The sequence below is a fragment of the Excalfactoria chinensis genome, chromosome 1, assembly GCF_039878825.1.
Source record: "Excalfactoria chinensis isolate bCotChi1 chromosome 1, bCotChi1.hap2, whole genome shotgun sequence".
NCBI lineage: Eukaryota > Metazoa > Chordata > Aves > Galliformes > Phasianidae > Excalfactoria > Excalfactoria chinensis.
Genome location: NC_092825.1, coordinates 86,238,998 through 86,258,821, shown reverse-complemented (window position 1 = coordinate 86,258,821; position 19,824 = coordinate 86,238,998). Strand labels below are relative to the sequence as shown.

At 37.8% G+C, this 19,824-nt stretch overlaps 1 protein-coding gene across 4 annotated transcripts in view; it reads right to left on the bottom strand.

Annotated features, from left to right (window-relative positions):
• EPHA6 (EPH receptor A6) overlaps nucleotides 1-19,824 on the bottom strand; it is a 463,816-nt gene that overhangs the window by 412,710 nt on the left and 31,282 nt on the right. For all 4 annotated transcript variants that reach the window (XM_072332791.1, XM_072332808.1, XM_072332800.1 and 1 more), the window contains exon 2: nucleotides 15,122-15,186. In XM_072332791.1, the coding sequence (XP_072188892.1) occupies nucleotides 15,122-15,186 (65 nt within the window). The remainder of the gene's footprint in view (nucleotides 1-15,121; nucleotides 15,187-19,824) is intronic.

Sequence of the window (19,824 nt, the reverse complement as noted above, 5' to 3'; positions counted from 1 at the left end):
TCCTTCCCCAGTAATAAGATACCCAGGTCATCAATACCTTCATCTTGTCCCATTGAGTCCAGTGGAAAAGATTTGGTCATTTCTAAAATAAACAGAATGCTCAAGACTCCGGAAATATAAAATGAAAAGAAGTACCATTTTGTCAAGTGAGACCATCCACTTCTGTTTATTTCAAGGCTATACGCTTGTCTTAACAGCACAAGAATCCAGACAGAACATCTGCATTCTACATCTGGAATGTTGTTCCACATCTCAAAGCACTCGTGACCTTTCAATTTATTCTTGCAGGTCACATATCACATTTTAAATTCCTCAAAAGAGTTTCTTTTCATTAAATACAATAGAGGAATATTATTCTCTTAAATCTGCAATGTAGTTGTAATTAATTCATAAATGCCAGGTTTTTTTTCCTCTGCATAGTTGTAATTCCTAAGAAGAATTCAATTTCCTTATTAGCAGTCAATAAACATATCTACAAACTGCCTATTTTCCACTTTGTGAAGTAGCTTATTAGGACTACGTGAACAATTTCCAATTCTGTTATGACTGTTAGCATAAATACATAATCCATGTGGTAAAGGGCTCCATACTTGGTTGAATCCCTTTGCAGGAAAAAATGTATTAAGTCATGTGTGCAGAGAACTACATAAAGTGTATCTGCTTGAATCTGTAGTATTAATTATTTACATTTTGGACTGACAATTGCTGTACATTTTAAATTGTTATCTGCTCCTCAGAGAAGAGGTCTCAAGCTAAAGCATTACACTAGAAATTTAGAAATAGACATATACAGGCAGGGAGAGCAAAACTGAGAAAAATTTCTACAGCATCAAGTTTTCAGTTCAGCTGGATAATGTCTTCAGTACTCTCAGCCTATGGCTTACCACTCCAGTGTTTACCACCAAGAACAGGAGGGTCAGAATCTCACCCCAAATCTGAATTTAGAGAAACTTTGTCTTAGGGACAGCAAGTGGGACCATCGCAAAGCAGCAAGGAAGCCAAGGAGTACGCTCAACACTATTACTGCTTCTTGGCCCTCTTTTAGCTTGCAGTATGGTCATATCTTATATGCTGACTTGAGTTTTTGGCATGACTTTATGGACAGAGAAGCACATATCACTCAAGAAGCTGGTAAAACATGAATTTTTTGACAGGAAATAAAATACAGATAAATTAAAATAAATGGACCTGGGCAAAGCAGGAAGAGAAATCTGTAACTACAAATAAAATCAAATGTGTTAAGCCCCTGAGGACTGCAACTAACACAGAGATTTCAGAACATGTCAGTAGAGTCCTCCCTGGCCAATGTCAAAAACGAATCAGAGAATGATAGAATGACAGAATCACGGAATGACAGAATCACAGAATCATAGAATGGCTTGGGTTGGAACTTCCAACCCCACTGTCACATGCAGAGTTGCCAACCACTGGATGAAGCACTACACACAAGAGGAACAATTCTGGGAAATAGAGCCCCACAATTTTATTTAATTACGCCCCAAACAAGCTGGTCATAACTACTGTATCAAGATCCATTTAGTGAGAACTGCTGCAGAGAAGAAAACTATATACAGTGTTTTCATCCTTACAATTGTGAAATCCAGTGCAATGTCTTATACTTTAAAGCACCATCACAATGTAAACAATTTACTGCAATTTTTGAAGAGTGTGATGTCTGTGCTTAAGTATTTAAAAGAGGCTTAGAAGATGACTCAAACTTGAAGATTTCTTGATAAATAGTTTGCTTTCCTGTAAGTCAACGTACCAAAACATCAGTAAAATGTTCAAAAGTACTGTTCAATTTTTTGTTTTAACTCCTAGTTCTAAGTAAAGGCTTCTAATACAAGGCCAGACTACTGCAAACACTTAAGAGCATATTGATTATTTTAATTACACATAGAATATTCACTTTTAGTATATAATTGCCACTGTCACTAAAGATGATAAAAGCAGGAGTTTGTCAAGAATTTCACTCAATTACTGAATATGGCATACAAGAAAAAGCAACAACAGTAAAGCATATTTTGCTGCTGCCACTTTCATCTTTCTCTCTAGGAAATAAAACAGCAACAACATGTTTTGTGCCTTTTGTACAGTTCAGAAAAACGCTTTTCAGAATACCTTGATATTTATCAACTACTTAAGCATTTATGAGAACATTTCCTATGCACATAGGAATTCCAAGGAGCAGTTCCCATGAGGTCAGTATAGTCTCTAAAAATACACTGGTTCAAATAGATTTTCAGTATGCAGCTGATATTTCCATAAATATTGCTTTTCTTCCATTTTCTTTTTTCCTTTCTTTTTCACGATTTTGCAATGAAGGCAATATTCAGTTTGCTGTGCTTTATAGCTACATTCTTGTGCACAGTGAATGTCGAATTGTATGAGAAACAACATTATATTTAATTGTGAATGGATATTAATTAATTTCTGAATTTTAGTTTTTACATGCTGCCAGAAACAGTAAAAATTCTGGATTTCAACACAGCTGGAAATGTATCCTATGCAATTTTTAAGTGAGTTATACTTGTTTTTCAAGTCAAGTACGTTTTCCCTCACAAATTATCCCCTTTTCCATACAGGAAAAAAAATGCAAGAATGTGTTAATTTTCACTAAATTATACTCGTTTTTTCTTACTCCCCCTTTTTGTTAAGCCATGATATGAAGGTGAAATTTGCAGTGAATATAGCTACTTTTTATGTGCACCAAACATAGATGTGCAGCCCCTATGTAGTATTCTCATCTATTTTAACTTCCAACCAATGCATTTTAGAAAAAAAACAGTTTCAAGTTTAGCATACATTTTGTGGGGTTGTGGCACAGAAAAATATAGATGTTTACAGTGCTCCACTACCTGTTTTCTCATACTTAGAGTGGGAAATGCAACAGAAAATCTAAGTGCTGCTACTGTTGTTCTATGACATTTTTTGCAACAAAAGATGAAACATGCACTGAAAAATAATCAAACTGATTTGTGTGTTATGGTTAAATTACATGTGACAGACAAGATACATTACAAAACGGTATAGCAGGGATACAAAATGAACAGTTTTACATTTGCTATTCGGTAGTTTCTGGGCACCAAGCGCGTGAACTAATTCTAACCAAGATACAAAACAAATATGATTAAGGGAAAAAAAAAACGTCATTTTAAGTAGAACTTTTGCTGCACTGAACATTACAAGACTGCCTGCTTGTTTCCTTAATCTTAATTGTAATCCTGATCCTAATAAAAAGGAGGTTTTCAACAGCACACGAAGTCCTTAATAGCCATGAGAGTATACAGACAAGAAAGAAAATATTTGGTGTGTGAAGGCTGTGGGGAAGATCTAATCATGGACAAGAAATAGAAACAGTCTCACTAATCACAGAATCACAGAATAGCTTGGCTTAGGTTGGAAGGGACATTAAGTATCACCTCATTCCAACTCCTCTTTCATGGGCTGTGTTGCCAACCGCTAGACCAGGCTGCCCAGGATCCCATCCAAAGCTTCTCTAGGTGCAACATGCTGGTGCCTCAGCACCCTCTGAGCTAAATAAGCCCATCTGCATCAATAGGAGAGATGCTTCAGCCCTTTGTCATCTTTGTGGTCCTCCCCTGGACCCACTCCAACATCTCTACATCCTTCCTGTTCTGGGGGTCCCAAGTCACAGTACTCCTGATAGGGCCTCACAAGGGCAAAGCAGTGGAGGACAACTGCCTTCCTTTCCCTTCTGGCTACCGCTCTTCTGATGCAGCCCAGCATACTGGTGACCTTCCAGGCTGCAAGCACACACTGCTGGCTCATATTTAGTCTGTCAGCCATCAGGACCCTCAGCTACTTCTCCACAGGGCTGCTCTCAAGGAATTCTTCTCCCAGTCAGTACTCCTATCTGGGATTGCCTCACACCCAAGTGCAACACTTGTCCTTGTTGAACTTTATTAGATTCTTGCATGCCCAAGTCCATTATTATGATAGACCTGAATTTCAGACAGATATGTGGATTCAGCATGGATTTTAACACTATGCTATGTTTTATGTTAGAAGTCAGAGAGTATAAAATGGAGATCACAGAATCATAGAATAACAGGGGTTGGAAGGAGCCTCAAGAGATCATCGTGTCCAAGCCCCTGTAAAGGAGGTCCCATACAATGAGACGATAAACTCTCAGCTTGACATCCTAGCTAAGAGGTCATCCTGCTGCATAACATAATTATGTTTCTGCTTAGCAGATATCCTATAGTAATTATTTCAGTTATAGACAGAAAAATTTGCCTTTATTAGGAACATATTTGTATACAACATCATCTAAACTAAATAGAAATGGAAAAACGATTCAAACAGTATATACAGCATTATTATCATGAAGTTCAGGCTTACTACATAGTAGATTAAAAACAAAACAAATTGCCTTTGGTTAAGCAGTTTAGAGTCTACTTCTATTGCTTTATTTTAACAGATGACTATTTAAATATGTAACTGTTCTGTACTGAACCATACTGTATGCATTTTCTTACAAGTGGGTGTTGTGTTGCTTTGTGTTGTTTTTTTTTATTATTATTATTTGTTTGCTTTTTTAATTTGCAGTTAATTATATCTCATTGTTTAGGGTATGAATGCTTTAGATCTGTGACCGCACAGAGGCAAGCAGAAATGGGCCCCAATGTGTTTGCAATACCTAAATAAGAACATGACTGTTTTTTACCAATAGCTTTCCTCTATGGATTCTATGATCAGATGTTTCACACAAAACCACATGAATACTAACTACAATACTGCTCAAAAAGGAGGACATGATTATAGATGGAACATGCACTGGTAACCCTGCATCCATCCAATGGGAACTCAACCACATCTAGGATTTTAAGGTCATATAATCACAAAACTTAAGATTTTTGCCTCTCTGATAAAAAATATCGAGAAAAGCAAAAACCTACATACGTGCCAAATTACTTGCACAGAGTTGTAGAGACATATATACTTTTCAAGAAAACTTTTAATGTTCTAAGAAGTGTTCTTTAATGAAACACAGAAGTGGAATCTCAAAGGTAAATCACCTCAGATTAGCAACAGTAATTCCTCTAGAAAAGCTTTCTTTGACAGTTGCATGTATCTAATCATCAAAACCCTTCTGATCAATATTCATCTCAAGAAAAACAACCTTCTATTTACCTTTTTCCTCATACAGCCTGCCTTAAACGTCAAAAAGTGTTCTAAATATGGCATTGCAGAGCACGGTGTCTGATTATGTTCAAATTACTGTTCTACTATGTGATTTAAAATATTTTGCTTAATGTCATCTCTCAATTCCCCAGATTGTGTGAAAATCTGATTAGCCTTTCTTTTCCTTCATCTCTGTTAAATGTTCTGACAGCTAAATCCCTACCTTCTACTAAACTTATTATTAAAACCATATTCTTGGTGACACCTTTGAAATCTGGCTGCTGAGCTTTCACTGACACAACTATATATCTTTATTGCAGCAGAATTGTTGTAACAGAGGATTTTACACCTTCAGATGCTTTTACTCAGAAATGTTCCCAACTCCTGGCTAAGGAGTTCATTTCTTGCTACTTTTGCAACATCTGAATGAATGGGTGCAATGTTCTGTTTCATAGACTATTCAAAGATATTTATCTGGAATAGAAGTGAAAGACTTAAAGACTATGCATCTTCCGTGATCCTGACATTTTTTCCAGTTGACTTCAAATCTGTGTACTGGGTCTGGCAGGAATGGAGTTAATTTTCTTCATAGCAGCCTGTGTGGTGCTGAGTTTTACATTTGTGACCAAAATACACTAATGTTGTAGCTATTGCTGAACAGAGCTTATGCATTATCAAGGCTTTTTCTATTTCTTACTCTGCCCCCTCAAGGAGTACACCAAAGGTGGGAAAGAGATTGGAGAGCTATCCCAAGTGACCAAAGGAAAATCCCATTCCATATAAATGTAATGCTCAGCAATACAGCTGGTGAGTATTCTTCAGAGTATTTGTTGCTCAGAGTCTGAGTCTAGTCTGCTGGTGGGAGGTCATGAGTGATTGTTCTTTTCCTCATATAACCATCAAGACTTAGGATTTTCTCTCACATTTGCCTTTCTATGCTTCTTTCCCACTCTACTGGTTGGAAGTAAGCAAGGAACTATGTGGGGACTCAGCAGGCAACTGGTCCACCCACCAAAATATGGCATTAAGGAAGCAGAGGATGTCTTTGAACTATGATGCCTTTTTCACTATGTCACATTTCTCAAACCACAGGGCTCTTATCAGATTAAAAACTGATAAATACTTTCAGATTTCATAATTATGATTCTAAATGCCCTAAAGCATCCTGTTTACCCCACAAATTACCTCCCCAAAAGCTATTAGATCATGTGATACTTGTGTACCATATTACATAAATATTTTACAATATTCAAGCATAGACTACATAAGTGAAAAATTATGATTACATATCACATAGTTATACAGCATCATATTAGAAACAATAAAAATGAAATATAATAAAGATTTTTTTTTTCAAATAAGAATATTCAAAGGTAAGTTATCTAGCAAATTTTTAAAACAGAGGATGATATGAATATTTTGGTCAGGAATTCAGGGATGTTGTCTGTTTACACATCTAAGAGCAGGAATATCACTTATACCTAATGAATAGATTACAACGAGTTATAAAACAGCAGTTCTGGAAGACAACCATGAGTCACAGTGAGAATCAACTGAACACAAGCTCCTAATATTATTACTACAGTGAAGAAGCCTAGTGGGAACTCTCTGATGTTTAAACAGGAGAATAGTAAAGAAAAGTGGCACGACGATTTGTAACTGCAGAAAACAATAAAATTGGCTATAAAATACTGCTTACTTCTGTCAATATTCTTGAAAAAGAAGAGACACGTAATGACTTGAACTTTGGAGAAGTAGAAGAAGAAGCAATAAAGGTTTTCATCTATTTAGATACAACATGAGACTGAGAAGGAAGAAGAGTAGGAAACAGAAGGCAACTGAAAAACAGTGATCTAATTAATTAATGGAACAAATTAGGAAAAGAAATTACAGTTACTTGATGTCTTTTAAAAAGACAGACTTTAGTGAAATGCTTCTTACCGAATTAATGTAATGACAATGCTTGAAATCTTACAGCCTCTGATGTAAGGGCATTTTGATGAATTGTTCTTTCTGGTCATGAATAATTTAAATATCTACTGAGGTCTAATGGGTACAATATTAAATGTGAAGATTAGAAGTACTGTTGATATTGTAATTCTCATAGCAACATGACATTTTCAAATCAACTTGTCCTTAATATTAATATGACCAAGCGGATATGCAAATTTATAAGTTTACAAATACATAAAACCCATCCGATTTCCTTTTCACAGACAAACTTAAACAACTATAGTTAAGAGAATTTGCATTTTTTCATGCTATACTCTGTACTATGTTGCTGTATTTTTGTACCATGTAGTTCTACTCTGCTTGTAGATTACAAGATAATACGAAAAACAGAACTCAGTTGTGGATGAGTATTGCTATATCTACAATGCGCTACCTATCTTTTTCTTACGATGTCATATTCCCACCTAAGCATGTTTAATGCACTAGCCTCACTTACTTAATGTCTGTGTCAGTGTTTTCACCATATATTACTTAGTTTTATGTCTCAGATACTGGGTCATCTCATTTGTTACTATTTTCTAACTAATCCAATATCTCTCATTTATTACTTCCCCACCTTATATCCACTGCTGTAACCACTAAGTCTGTGCTTAATCCCATAGAAAAAAACATGACCTTGTAACAACCACAGCATCACAGATTGTAGTGGGAAGATTTAAGAAGTATCATATTCTCCCAGGTTCACTAAATTTACTTCAGCTGGAACTCTGGCTAATGGTTCATATGAACTCAATTGGACTGCCCAGTTGCTTATACTTAACACACTCTTTTTAAATTGATGAGAGGGTTCTTTCCCAATTTTTTTTAATTTTTATTTTTATCGATTCAGGCAAAACTTTTGCATTTTCAAGGTTACAGAGTGAGAGTTTGTTGAGTACATTTCTGTTTTCACTCCATGGCACATACATTTTCATAAATCAATCAGACATTATGAAGACATTCTGCCCAAAGAACAGAGAAAGTATTAGGTGTGTTCATTACTAAATAAGAAACCTTAGGCAGCCCATCATTGAAAAGCTGAACCGGAACTCAGTCAACACAATCTGATTCTACTGACCTCAAGGATATTAATTTACACTGCGTTTTTGTAGTTCTAATACTTAATTTACTATCATTTCAAAATGCAAGGAAAAAACTGTCAAGCAAATAAGAAACAACTGTAAGAAGCAGCGCTGTATACACAAGCTCCAGGAAGGCTGTACAAACAATGGGGAAGAAATGGAAAAATAAATCACATATGACGAAATAATGGATAATGCGGTTGTGCATGACTCGTTGTTGCAGCTAAATGGTTACACTGCATATAAATGCAAGTACTTATCTGGGAGGTTACCAAAACTGATAAAAGCTGCCCTAGGAGGTGAATGTTAAACAATGCTAAAGATCTGCAGATTTCAGAAGAATAACTCCTACAAGTTTTTTATTAACCAGCCCGTAAACTGTTGTTGTTCACCTGTTCTTTGAGGCATACTCAAAATTATGCAAATCCCAAACATTAACATTTTAGTTGCTATTCAATTGAATGGAATCTTTATTTGTGACTGAGTATGCCCATAAATTTACAAATCCTGTTAATGTCAGTCTCAAGAAAACCCCATCATCCCACTCTTCTACTTCTACTGTCCTAGCAGGTTTGCTATTATGTGTCAATGACTTTAGTCTTGCACATAAAGTCAGCACACAAACTGCAATGAGGTTAGAGCTGTTGGAGAGTCCAGAGGGCCACAAAGGTCAAGGGACTGGAGCATCTGCCCTACGAGGACAGGCTGAGGGAGCTGGGCTTGTTCAGCCTGGAGAAAAGAAAGCTGCAGGGTGACCTCATTGCAGCCTTTCAGTACCTGAAGGGTACCTATAATCAGGAGGAGTGTAAACTCTTTGAAAGGGACGATAATAGTAGGACAAGGGGAAATAGTTTTAAGTTAAAAGAGGAAAGATTTAGGTTGGATGTTAGGGGGAAGTTCTTTACGAGGAGAGTGGTGAGGTGCTGGATCAGGCTGCCCAGGGATGTTGTGGATGCCATATCCCTGGAGGTGTTCAAGGCCAGGTTGGATGGGACCATGGGCAACCTGATCTAGTAAACATGGAAGTTTGGTGGCCCTGCCAGGCAGGGGGTTTGGAGCTTCATGATCTTTGAGGTCCCTCCCAACCTGGGTCGTGTTGTTATTCTGTGAGGTTGCCTCTCAGCCCTTTTTCTGCAGGTGTCCAATGCAACTGTCCTCAGCCTCTTCTCATAGGATGTCTTCCAGCCCTGCTACCAGTTTTCTTGCTGTTTGGGCACTGTCACGGACTTTAATATCTTTTTTATATTATAGACACCAGAACTGCATGCAGTTTTTTAGACAAGGCTGCACCAGTGCTAAATATGGCAGGAGAATAATCTCTTTTGACTGAGTAGCTATACTATGTGTAATGCATCCCAGAATGTGGTTTGCTCTCTTGGCTGCCTATGTACACTACAGGCTCGTGTTGAACCTGCTGTCAACCAATACATTCAGATCCCCTTCTGCTAAGCTACTCTCCAGCCACTAAACTCAGTATTTGTATTTGATTAATTGCTAATTGTCCAGTGTTCCAATGAATCTAGATTCTTTTGCAAGGCCTTTCATCCATACAGGATTCAGCAACACCTCCCAGTTTTTTATCATCAGCAAACTTGATGAAAATGCAGTCCCCTCCTGCATGCAGACCACTGATAAAAATACTAAACAGGAATGGCTGCAGAATTGAGCCCTGGAGAACACTGCTGGCACCATCCACCATTCAGATTCACTACATTCACTACGACACTTTCAGCTCTACCATCAAGCCATTTAATCACCTAGTGTAGCATGAAGCTATTTATTTCACAGCTGGACAATTTGTTCAGAAGGATGCCATGAGGAACTATATCAAAGGCCTTACTGAAATACAGAAAGATTCCATCCACTGCTGTCCCTCCATCCACTGAGCAGTGACCTTGTAATAGAAGGAAATCAAATTACTAAGGCAAGACTGTCCATATGCAAACCCATGCTGACTATGCCTGATAATAACTTGGTTCAAATATCTCTTTCAATAGTCTCCAGGACAATCTACTTCGTAAATTTTCCATGGACTGAGGTTCCTCTAATAAGTCTGTAGTTTCTTATGCCTTCTCATGCTCTCATGTAGCTGTGACACTGGCTAGATTCCAGTCAGCAGTGACCTGCCCAGACTCACATTAGCTGGGGTAAATTGTTGAGAGGGGCCTAGCTATAACATCTGCTAATTCCTTCAGCACTCCATTGTGCATCCCAACCAGCTGATACAACTGATACTGAGCTGATGGATGGATGGATGGATGGATGGAAGGAAGGAAGGAAGGAAGGAAGGAAGGAAGGAAGGAAGGAAGGAAGGAAGGAAGGAAGGAAGGAAGGAAGGAAGGAAGGAAGGAAGGAAGGAAAAAAACAACATAAGGCATTAAATGCCTTTTCTTTTTCCTCCATCCTACTTGATATGTGATCATCCACTTCAAGTACTGACCTGCTGCTGACATACCCGAAAGAGCTATTTTTGTTGTGTGACACCACAGTGGCCAGTGCTAAGTCAAGCTGGGCTTTGTCTTTTCTTGTTTTCTCCCTGCAGATGTGTGCTGCCACTTTGCATTCTCCCTGTGAAGCCAAACTTTGCTTCCAGAGTGTCACAGATGATATTATATACTTCACTTGTAAGTGAGAAGAGGCAGTTATATTTTACTGCTAGAAGGTAGTGATTTAACAAATCTTACATGACTTGACAAGGTTCATAATGGTAAGGTCACTTGATTATGTACTGAATAGACAACAGGGTCAGCCAAAACTGTTAAGGAGACCCTCTCGTTTAGTCATGAGGTTTAGAATGGATCCTCTGGCCTTTATGTCTAAGGAATTACAAGTGCAATCAATCCTTTATGTCGCTCAATACCATACAGCAAGTTAGAAAGCTATTAGCAGATAAGAAGTCTCTCAATCTTGTGAGAAGTTTCAAGAAGCTATCAGATAGTCACTTAGTGAAAATATGTTGCAAGTAAGGAATTTTTCAGCTTTGATGAATAACTTTGAGACTTGAACTTCCCTACTCAAGGGGAAGATTCTGGCATTGCCTGCAGTCATGCAATGACAGCTCAGAAGGCCCTGGGCTGTCCATTATCTGTGGGGTAAGACAAATGACTACTAGTTGTAACTGCATACCAGCCAAATTTGATTCATGCATGCAGTTTCCTCGATGTCCCCCTTGATCCGAGTTCAGTTATCATGACCAGATGTATCCATCAGAGACAACAGTGATGGCTATTGCCTGAGAAGGGATATAGGTGAAAGGCCAGGTTAGGGAGACAGTGCATCACCACACAGAGGTCATATTTTTTTTTTTCTACTCTAGTTGCAAAGCCAAGTTTCCTGTTCAGTCAGGTAAGTCTTCTGCCCTGCCTATTGACTTGCAGCACAATGGGATTTTATAAGGTGGTTCTTGAAAAGCAACTAGCTCTCATAGACTCCTGAACTCTTCAAAGCAAATTGCCAGAGGTTACTGCTCAATAACTTCCTCGGAAGCTTAAAGTATACACCCTTAAAGTGCAGGCTGGCAACTCCAATGAGCAACCTAAACATTTTCAACCCAAATGTCCTTGTCAGACTCCCATCAAACTCTTCCAGCACCTGGTGCAGAAGCCAGCTACCCTCTCCTGGATGATGTGCAAGTTTGAGGAGATTTGTGATTGGCTCATGAGATAGCTGACCCTGGAAGAGATCTCCACTGACAGTGAGAGAAGTTGTTTCACACAAAGCTGCATGTAAAGGATTCAGATGGTGGCAGATGATGACCCTTTATCTGAAGGAAGAAGTCAGGATGCAGAAGAGAGAAAGGAGAGGGAAGGCCTTGTGCAGCAGCATGCTGTGAAGAGAAGCATTATGTAACATTCCTCCTCACAGTCACAGTTGCAAAGGGCTGAAGTGAGGGGCACTGTGAATGGGCTTCATTGTACTCACTGAGGGCAGAGTGAAGAACCAGTCTATCCCAAACGCTCTCTGGGTGCTGGTGCCACAAAAGTGAGCACACTGGACAGGCAGAAGACATGTCTCAGTGTACATATTCTCAGGATAATTTAGATGAAAATACTACAGAAATACATTCCAGTTCAGTTTTCATCTTTAGTATCTTTAATATTTTAGAAGCTTAAGTAATGCAGTGTTCCGTATTTTAATAGTTCTATGCAGTTATTCAGTATGATGGATTATCAAAAACATTATGTACATTTGCTATATTTTAATGAAGTTTGTCAGAATGAGACTAACCCAGAAAAATTAGCAAACATTGATTTTAATCAGCACTTCTGCTTATCTAAAAAGATAAGAGAGAACTCCCATTTTGTATGTTGTTCATCTCCTCTACTTATTTTGCTTTGTTGGCTGTTTCTTTTTCCTGCACTGTTTCAGGTGTCCAGCATTACCACTAGCTCTTGGTGCTCACAACAGACTTTACAGGACCAGTACACTGAACTAAGCTATTTTCTTTCATGGCACTGTGAGAAACAGATGACCTTTTTTCCCCTCACTCATGTACTGGTGTATGTGACCAACGTCTCAGTCTCCTTCCTAAACTGATCATGCTTCTTGCATCCTCACTAAGTTTGCAGATGACACCAAGTTGGGAGGAGTGTTGATCTGCCAGAGGAGAGAAGGGCACTACGGAGGGACCTGGATAGACTGGATCAATGGGCCAAGGTTAATGGCATGAGTTTCATTAAGGTCAAGAGTCAGGTCCTGCATTTTGGTCACAACAACCCCAGGCAACCCTACAGGCTTAGGGAGGTGTGGCTGGAAAGCTCCCAGACGGATAGGGACCTTGATGTGCTGATGGACAGACAGCTGAATATGAGCCAGCAGTGTGCCCAGGTGGCCAAGAGGGCCAGTGGCATCCTGGCTTGTATCAGGAATGGTGTGGTGAGCAGGACTAGGGAAGCCATGCTGCCCCTGTACTCGGCATTGGTGAGAACTCACCTCAAGTACTGTGTTCAGTTTTGGGCACCTCAGTACAGAAAGGACATGGAGGTGCTGGAGCAGGTCCAGAAAAGGGCAACGAAGCTTGTGAAGGGCTTGAAAAATCAACCCTATGAGGAGAGGCTGAGGGAGCTGGGGCAGTAAGCCATATTTCTTATTTTATATATTCTTTTTTTCCCTATTCTAATAATCTCGTTACTCCCACATACTTACACTAAGAATTAAAATACAACAACAAAACAACACATTTTACTTATTGGTAAATTTTCTAATAAAATTCCAAGCACTACTTTAAAGGTAAACTCTCTCTATGCTCCTTACTCTTAGGACATGGCAAAGTCATTTTCCTAAAAACAACAATATGCTGCAAAATGAATGTTAAGGGTAGGAAAGACCAACCAAAATAAATATTTTATAATAGCTACATTTTATTATCAACTTTAAGTGTATTTTTATGCTTGTATATTGCAACTGTTGTTATCGGATTAACTAAAGCTTTTCAGAATTTACAGAATATCTGAAATTATATCTAATCTAATTTCCAAATGCCAGCCTCCCTGTTTAATTGGATGGAATTCATCACAAAACTAGAACAATATATATATATATTTTATTTTCTCAGCACAATATACAGCAGTATTTGCTTTTTGCTAGAGCAAATGATAATGTGAAAATACAGTGACGAATTTAATATACAAGACTATTTGTTTCATCTAGGTTTTCCGAAGGAAAAAAAATTGCAGAATTATATCAGACTACATGAGACTGAATATAAAATGAGAAACATGGAAGTATCTACAACAGAATAAAATGATGTCCAGGAATACAACACACCGAAAAAAAATATATATATTGGAAAAAAAAAGTAATTCATGAAGCTTAAAATAGCCTGAGATTAAGAAATGTCACATTGCTCGAAACCCCTGGGGGTAGAGGCAAAGAAGGCATTTTACAAACATGAATTATTAAGGATAGACAATTTCTACTTCCTTCAGGAATGGATCACAAAAAAGTAAAATATATTAAAGTGGAACAAGATTTTTCACTCAGAAAAATAATACTTTCTGAGTTAACTTCAGAGAATCCAGAAACTGTGACATACACGAGAAATAAGAGAGAATGCCAGCTAATATAAAAGCAGGTGATACACAATCAAGAGCTGCACGTACAATGATATCAGGACTAGAAGCCAATGTGATAAGCATTAAATGCTCCAGGACATTGTATCTTAGTTCAACAGTTATAATACAAATGTCTCTTAAGATCTGTAAAGTGCATCAACCAGGCAGAAAGAGATCACAACCTCTGAAATGTAGCCACTGGCAAAGAACTGACAACTGTTCTTCAAATAACACCACCTCCAAATATACCATATACCTGCAACACTCTACAGCCCTGAACAGAATGTCAAGTGCCTGTCCATTTGTACTAACAATACTGTAAAACTGTAACTTTAAATGTGAATAGTGAACTTTAATCTAGAACAGCCCATTGAGGCAACAAGCCCAATTCAAGTTTTCTTTCCAAAATGTTCACACTGGTTTTATGGCATTACCATATTTTTAATGTTTTCCTGATTTAGCAAACCTGATGCCACTTTACTAAATCCTCATTTCAATCAAGTTATAAAATCAAAACTCGAATTTCCTTTAATTTACAATAAAAGTGTATTTATAAACACAGCCACAAACATAAGAATTTTTGATATGTAACTTCATGATGCCTAACAATTAGAATGAGATTTTAAAATGTGATGGATTCTTAAACAGGAAAGGGCATAATAATGTGCACTCAGATCATTATTACATCTGTTACTCCCTTTCACAATACAGACTAGTCTAGACCTGAGAACCAAAGTCTTTCCATCATGTCCATACCGCAATCCACTTAGGTATAACGGCCATTCATTTCAGTAGTGTCAGAATTCCAAACTCAAGACAATAAAACCAAAATGGTGACTGACTTACCCCATTTAACGGAAATGTTTTCCATCCTAATTCTCCAAGGACAGCTGTAGTATCAAGCAGCACAACTGAAAATGGAAAAAGAAATGGTATGTTTGTGGTGTTGTTTGGATTAGACATATACAAGACAGTAAAGTATAAACTACTATGAACCAAACAAGTTATATCAGCCAGGTACATCTGCTTAAAGCAATTAAAGCAATGAAATTATAGAATCATAGAATAGCTTGGGTTGGAAAGGACATCAAGGATCAATAAAGCTCCAACCCCACTGCTGCATGCAGGGCCACCAACCTCCTCATTTAATACTAGGACCGGGCTGCCCAGGGCCTCATCCAACATGGCCTTGAACACCTCCAGGGGCAGGGCATCCTCAACCTCTCTGGGCAGCCTGTGCCAGCACCTCACCACAACTCACAGTAAAGAACTTCCCCCTGATATCCAACCTAAATCTTTCCTCCCTCAACTTAAAACCATTTCCCCTTGTCCTGCCATAATTACCCTTTCAAAGAGTTGACTCCCCTCCTGTTTATAGGCTCCCTTTATGTACTAGAAAGCTTCAGTGAGCTCACCCTGCAGCCTTCTTTTCTCACCCTGCCTTCACAGGGGAGGTACTCCAGACCTCTGATCATCTTTGTGACCCTCCTCTGAACCCTCTCCAACAGCTCGCTGTCTTTCTTGTACTGGGGGCTCTGGACCTGGACGCAGTACTCCAGATGGAGCCTTACAAGAACAGAGCAGAGAGGCACAACCCCTGTCCCTACTGGCCACCCCAATTCTGATGGAGCCTAGGATGCCAGTTGCTTTCCAAGCAGCAACAGTGCACTGCTGGCTCACATAGTTTTTCATCCACCAGGACCTCCAGGTTCTTCTCTGCAGGGCTACCCTCAAGAACTGCTCCTCCCAGTCTGTATATATGCCTGGGATTCCCCTTGCCCAAGTGCAGTGTTGGAATAGGAATAAAAGCACAGTCAAAATATTTGAGCTTTTGAGGCTTACATCTCATTATTAAATGTCTCAGAAGATAAATTCTACAAAAACTAAACTTTTTGCAGAGATCATTGCTAATTTACCATATACCACCAATGATGCTTCATCATTAAAAGGCTTCTGAATATGCGTGCATGATTTTGCAAAGCCTTACTTTGAAATCTAGAGATTCTGTACATGAGCTTACACACTAAAGTTGAGATTATGAAGAAAAACAAGAGTTTCAAAAGAAAGATGTTTGGAAAAAAAGCCATAAGTTTTCAAGAAGTAAACGGAAGTTACACAACACACAAATTGTACAGTTCTGAACTCAGAAAGACAAACAACTTATAGTTGGTATTTTATGCTCAAATATCACAACGCAGAAAGCTGTTACAATAATTTCATATAGCTTCTGCAATATTTATTTTTTTAATATATGACGGGATGTGCGTTATTGTATATTGCAAAATCCTTCTGCACTATTTTAATATGTTAAATTACATTAGCAACATTTTTTCTCTTCTTTTCACTACTAATGTGAAAATTATACAGAATACAGATCGTAGCAATAAAGAAGCTGACTGTAAACTAAATATTTAGTATATGAGATTTCATACCTACAGGTACTACTGCCCTCTAATGGAATTGTTTAATCTGACCTAATTTAATTTTTAAAATGTAAATTACAATTTAATATAAAATTAAGTACTGAATAGTGCATTTGATTTTAATTGTCAAGTTACTATGTTTTGAAAGCTCAACTCCTCCTCACAGCCCACAAATTCCCATTCTTCTTCTGATTGCTAGATGATGGAGAAAAAATAAGCTATTATCATTTCATAGAATCAGAGAATCATAGAATGGATTCGGTTGGAGGGGATCTTAAAGACCATCTCATTTCAACTTCACTGCCAAGGGCAAGGATGCCAGCAACTAGATCAGGCTGTCCAGGATCCCATCCAACCCAGTCTTGAATGCTTCCAGTGATGGGGCATCCACAACCTTGCTGGGTAGCCTGTGACAGTACCTCACTATGCTGTTCCTAACATGTGGCCTAAATCTCCCCTCTTTTAGTTTAAAGCTATTCCCCCTTGTCCTATCACTGTCAGATCATGTAAAAAGTTGCTTATGAGCTTCCGTCAAGTACTGGAAGGCCACAATGAGGTATCCCCAGAGCCTTCTCCAACGTAAACAAGCCAACTGTCTCAGCCTTTCTTTGCAGGATATGTGTCCCTAGCATTCTGATCATCATATGAGTTTGATACCACTTTGCATACAATTGGGGGTTTTACGCTGTTGCACATTATCTTCCATCTCTTATATGTGCATTGATTGTTTGGACAATAAAATCAACAGCTACATACATACAGTTATATGTATAGATAGATAATGTGTGTCTATAAAACATTACATCATCACTGGTAGACATCAGATCGTGGCTTTCTTGCCTTATGGAAAAGAAAAAACAAACTGGCATACAAACTACTAGGACATATCCACTGATTAGAGGGAACCTGGCCTAAAATCTTCCTTAGTCTTCTGTACTAATAGAAACTAGAGCTTTTCTGTATTTGACTGTATGTTGACGTCTAACCTCAAATTCAGATGGTCTTATCAGTGAATTTACAGCCAGGTAGCAAACTCAACATTATTCAATTAAATGTTTAATCATTAATCTAAAAAAACTAATGACATTTAAAAAAAAAATAAAAATGCACAAAGAGGGTGATGATTTTACTCATCATTTCTTCACCTTTTCACCAGTTTACAAATCTTTATTAATAATTCAAAGGTAGATTCAACCTGTTATTTTACATGCCCCATTTTATTTCCAAAAATGGTGTCACTATCCCCTCGAGATCACTGCTGCCTTCTCATTACTTACAAGCTGTAATTTACAGCTGTCATAGCATTTTCTGTTTTCATCAGGCTCCCAAACTCCTGTTCAAGAGTCAGAAAAGCCTCTTCCCATTTGATTTGTGAAGCATCAGTTTCCTCTGTCACCCAACTAGTAATAATGTACCAAGGATCTGTCACCTCCAGAAAACTGAAGTCAGTCAGTTTAGACCTATCTTTTCATTAAGAAGACCAAATGCACTGTTGAATTCTGAGAACATTTCAGTTCATCTTAGGTACTTTTTTTTCTCCTCTCCATCTCCTTGCCTCTCAAGCAAACCAAACTTACATGGGTTATTTATAAACTTGTTTCTCAGCTGAGATTATGTCTTGCTACTGATCAAGTATTATCATTATATTTTTAGTATTAAAATGCAACTGACTTTAGCTATTGACAACATCAAAGTTTAACATGTTGGTTCACTTACATGATTTTTGTGGTAGCAGAGCTATGACTTAATAGACATCATCAAGGTATTCAGAAGTAATAAATCAAAGGAACATGGATCTAAATACGAGAATGAAAAAGAAATTCATTTCTTCCGTGAATGTTGAATTTATTAATTTATTCCCTGAATTAATCAAGTACTACCCAAAAGCTCAAAGCTATACAGTAAAACAATTAAAAACTAAGAGTGAGTTCATCAGTAGTATGCTACATTTAAGTATAATCTAATAATATTTCCTGTATATATTTACAAAATAATCCCCAACAAAAAAAAACAAACTGAGTTTTGTTTATATACAACTCTTGATACATTTCACTTGATAAGCATATTTATAATTACATATGTTCACCTATAGTCACTGAATCTGCTACAACCTCCAACTGGAGAATTCAAACAACTCTTACCCAGAATTAGAAAGGCAGCACTTTCATAGTCAGAAATGAAAATCATAAAATGAAAGGACTTTGCAATAGTACTTCTACCAAAAAACGTAATTACCAATCAAAAATGTGCAAATAATGGCAGATCTAGTAAACAGAAAATTTATGGTAATGGAATACAAATCCCTGTAAAGCAGTGAAGTTGACAGAAGCAGCTATACAAATGAGGACATGGATGAAGTAATAAAGTTCTCACACACTTCAGTGATTTTGAGATATCTACACAATAGACTTCAGCGTGGGACAGTGACACTCAAGCTAGCTTTAAATGAGGTAATTAAGAATCAGTATATCCCCAGCAGTACAGACCTAATGGCAGACAAATTTGCACTGCCAAGAAACTTCCAACTACGAGCTCCTTGGCAGAAAATTTACTCTGCCAAAAAAAGTTCTAGACTAAGAGAAATGCTCACATATATATACATCTGAGTTACATACAGAAATGAATGCTTCTCTGGCTTTAGAACAGTGTCTGTTTCTAAGGAACTGAAAATTCAAACTCACAGAGACTACAGACAGTGGATACTCCGTGTGATGATTAAAATGAGAAAACTCCCTAGAAAGCTGTATTTATTGACCCATGTCCCTACACTCACATGTTTATTCTCCTTTCTCTGCCTTAAAATGTCCCATTCCTCGTAAATGAGACTTCATGCAAAGAGGTCACTCTGGAGAAGCCATTAGCTGCTACCATAAGTGAAGCACGTACCTGGAGCAACTGAAGTTGATACTTATGAAAAAGCTATAAATAAATTGCTTGCAGCAAAAGTATGTTATCGTCATTTCTGACACCAGCCTCCACGCGTGGGAGTCCAATCTTTGAGGGGGCACAGACTATAAAACTTGCAGGGTGAACAAGACTGAAAGAGTTCTGCTATTACAAAGTAATGCCACAATTCAAAATGAAGAACAATTACAAATCTATCTGGATGAAAAAAAAGCTAAGATT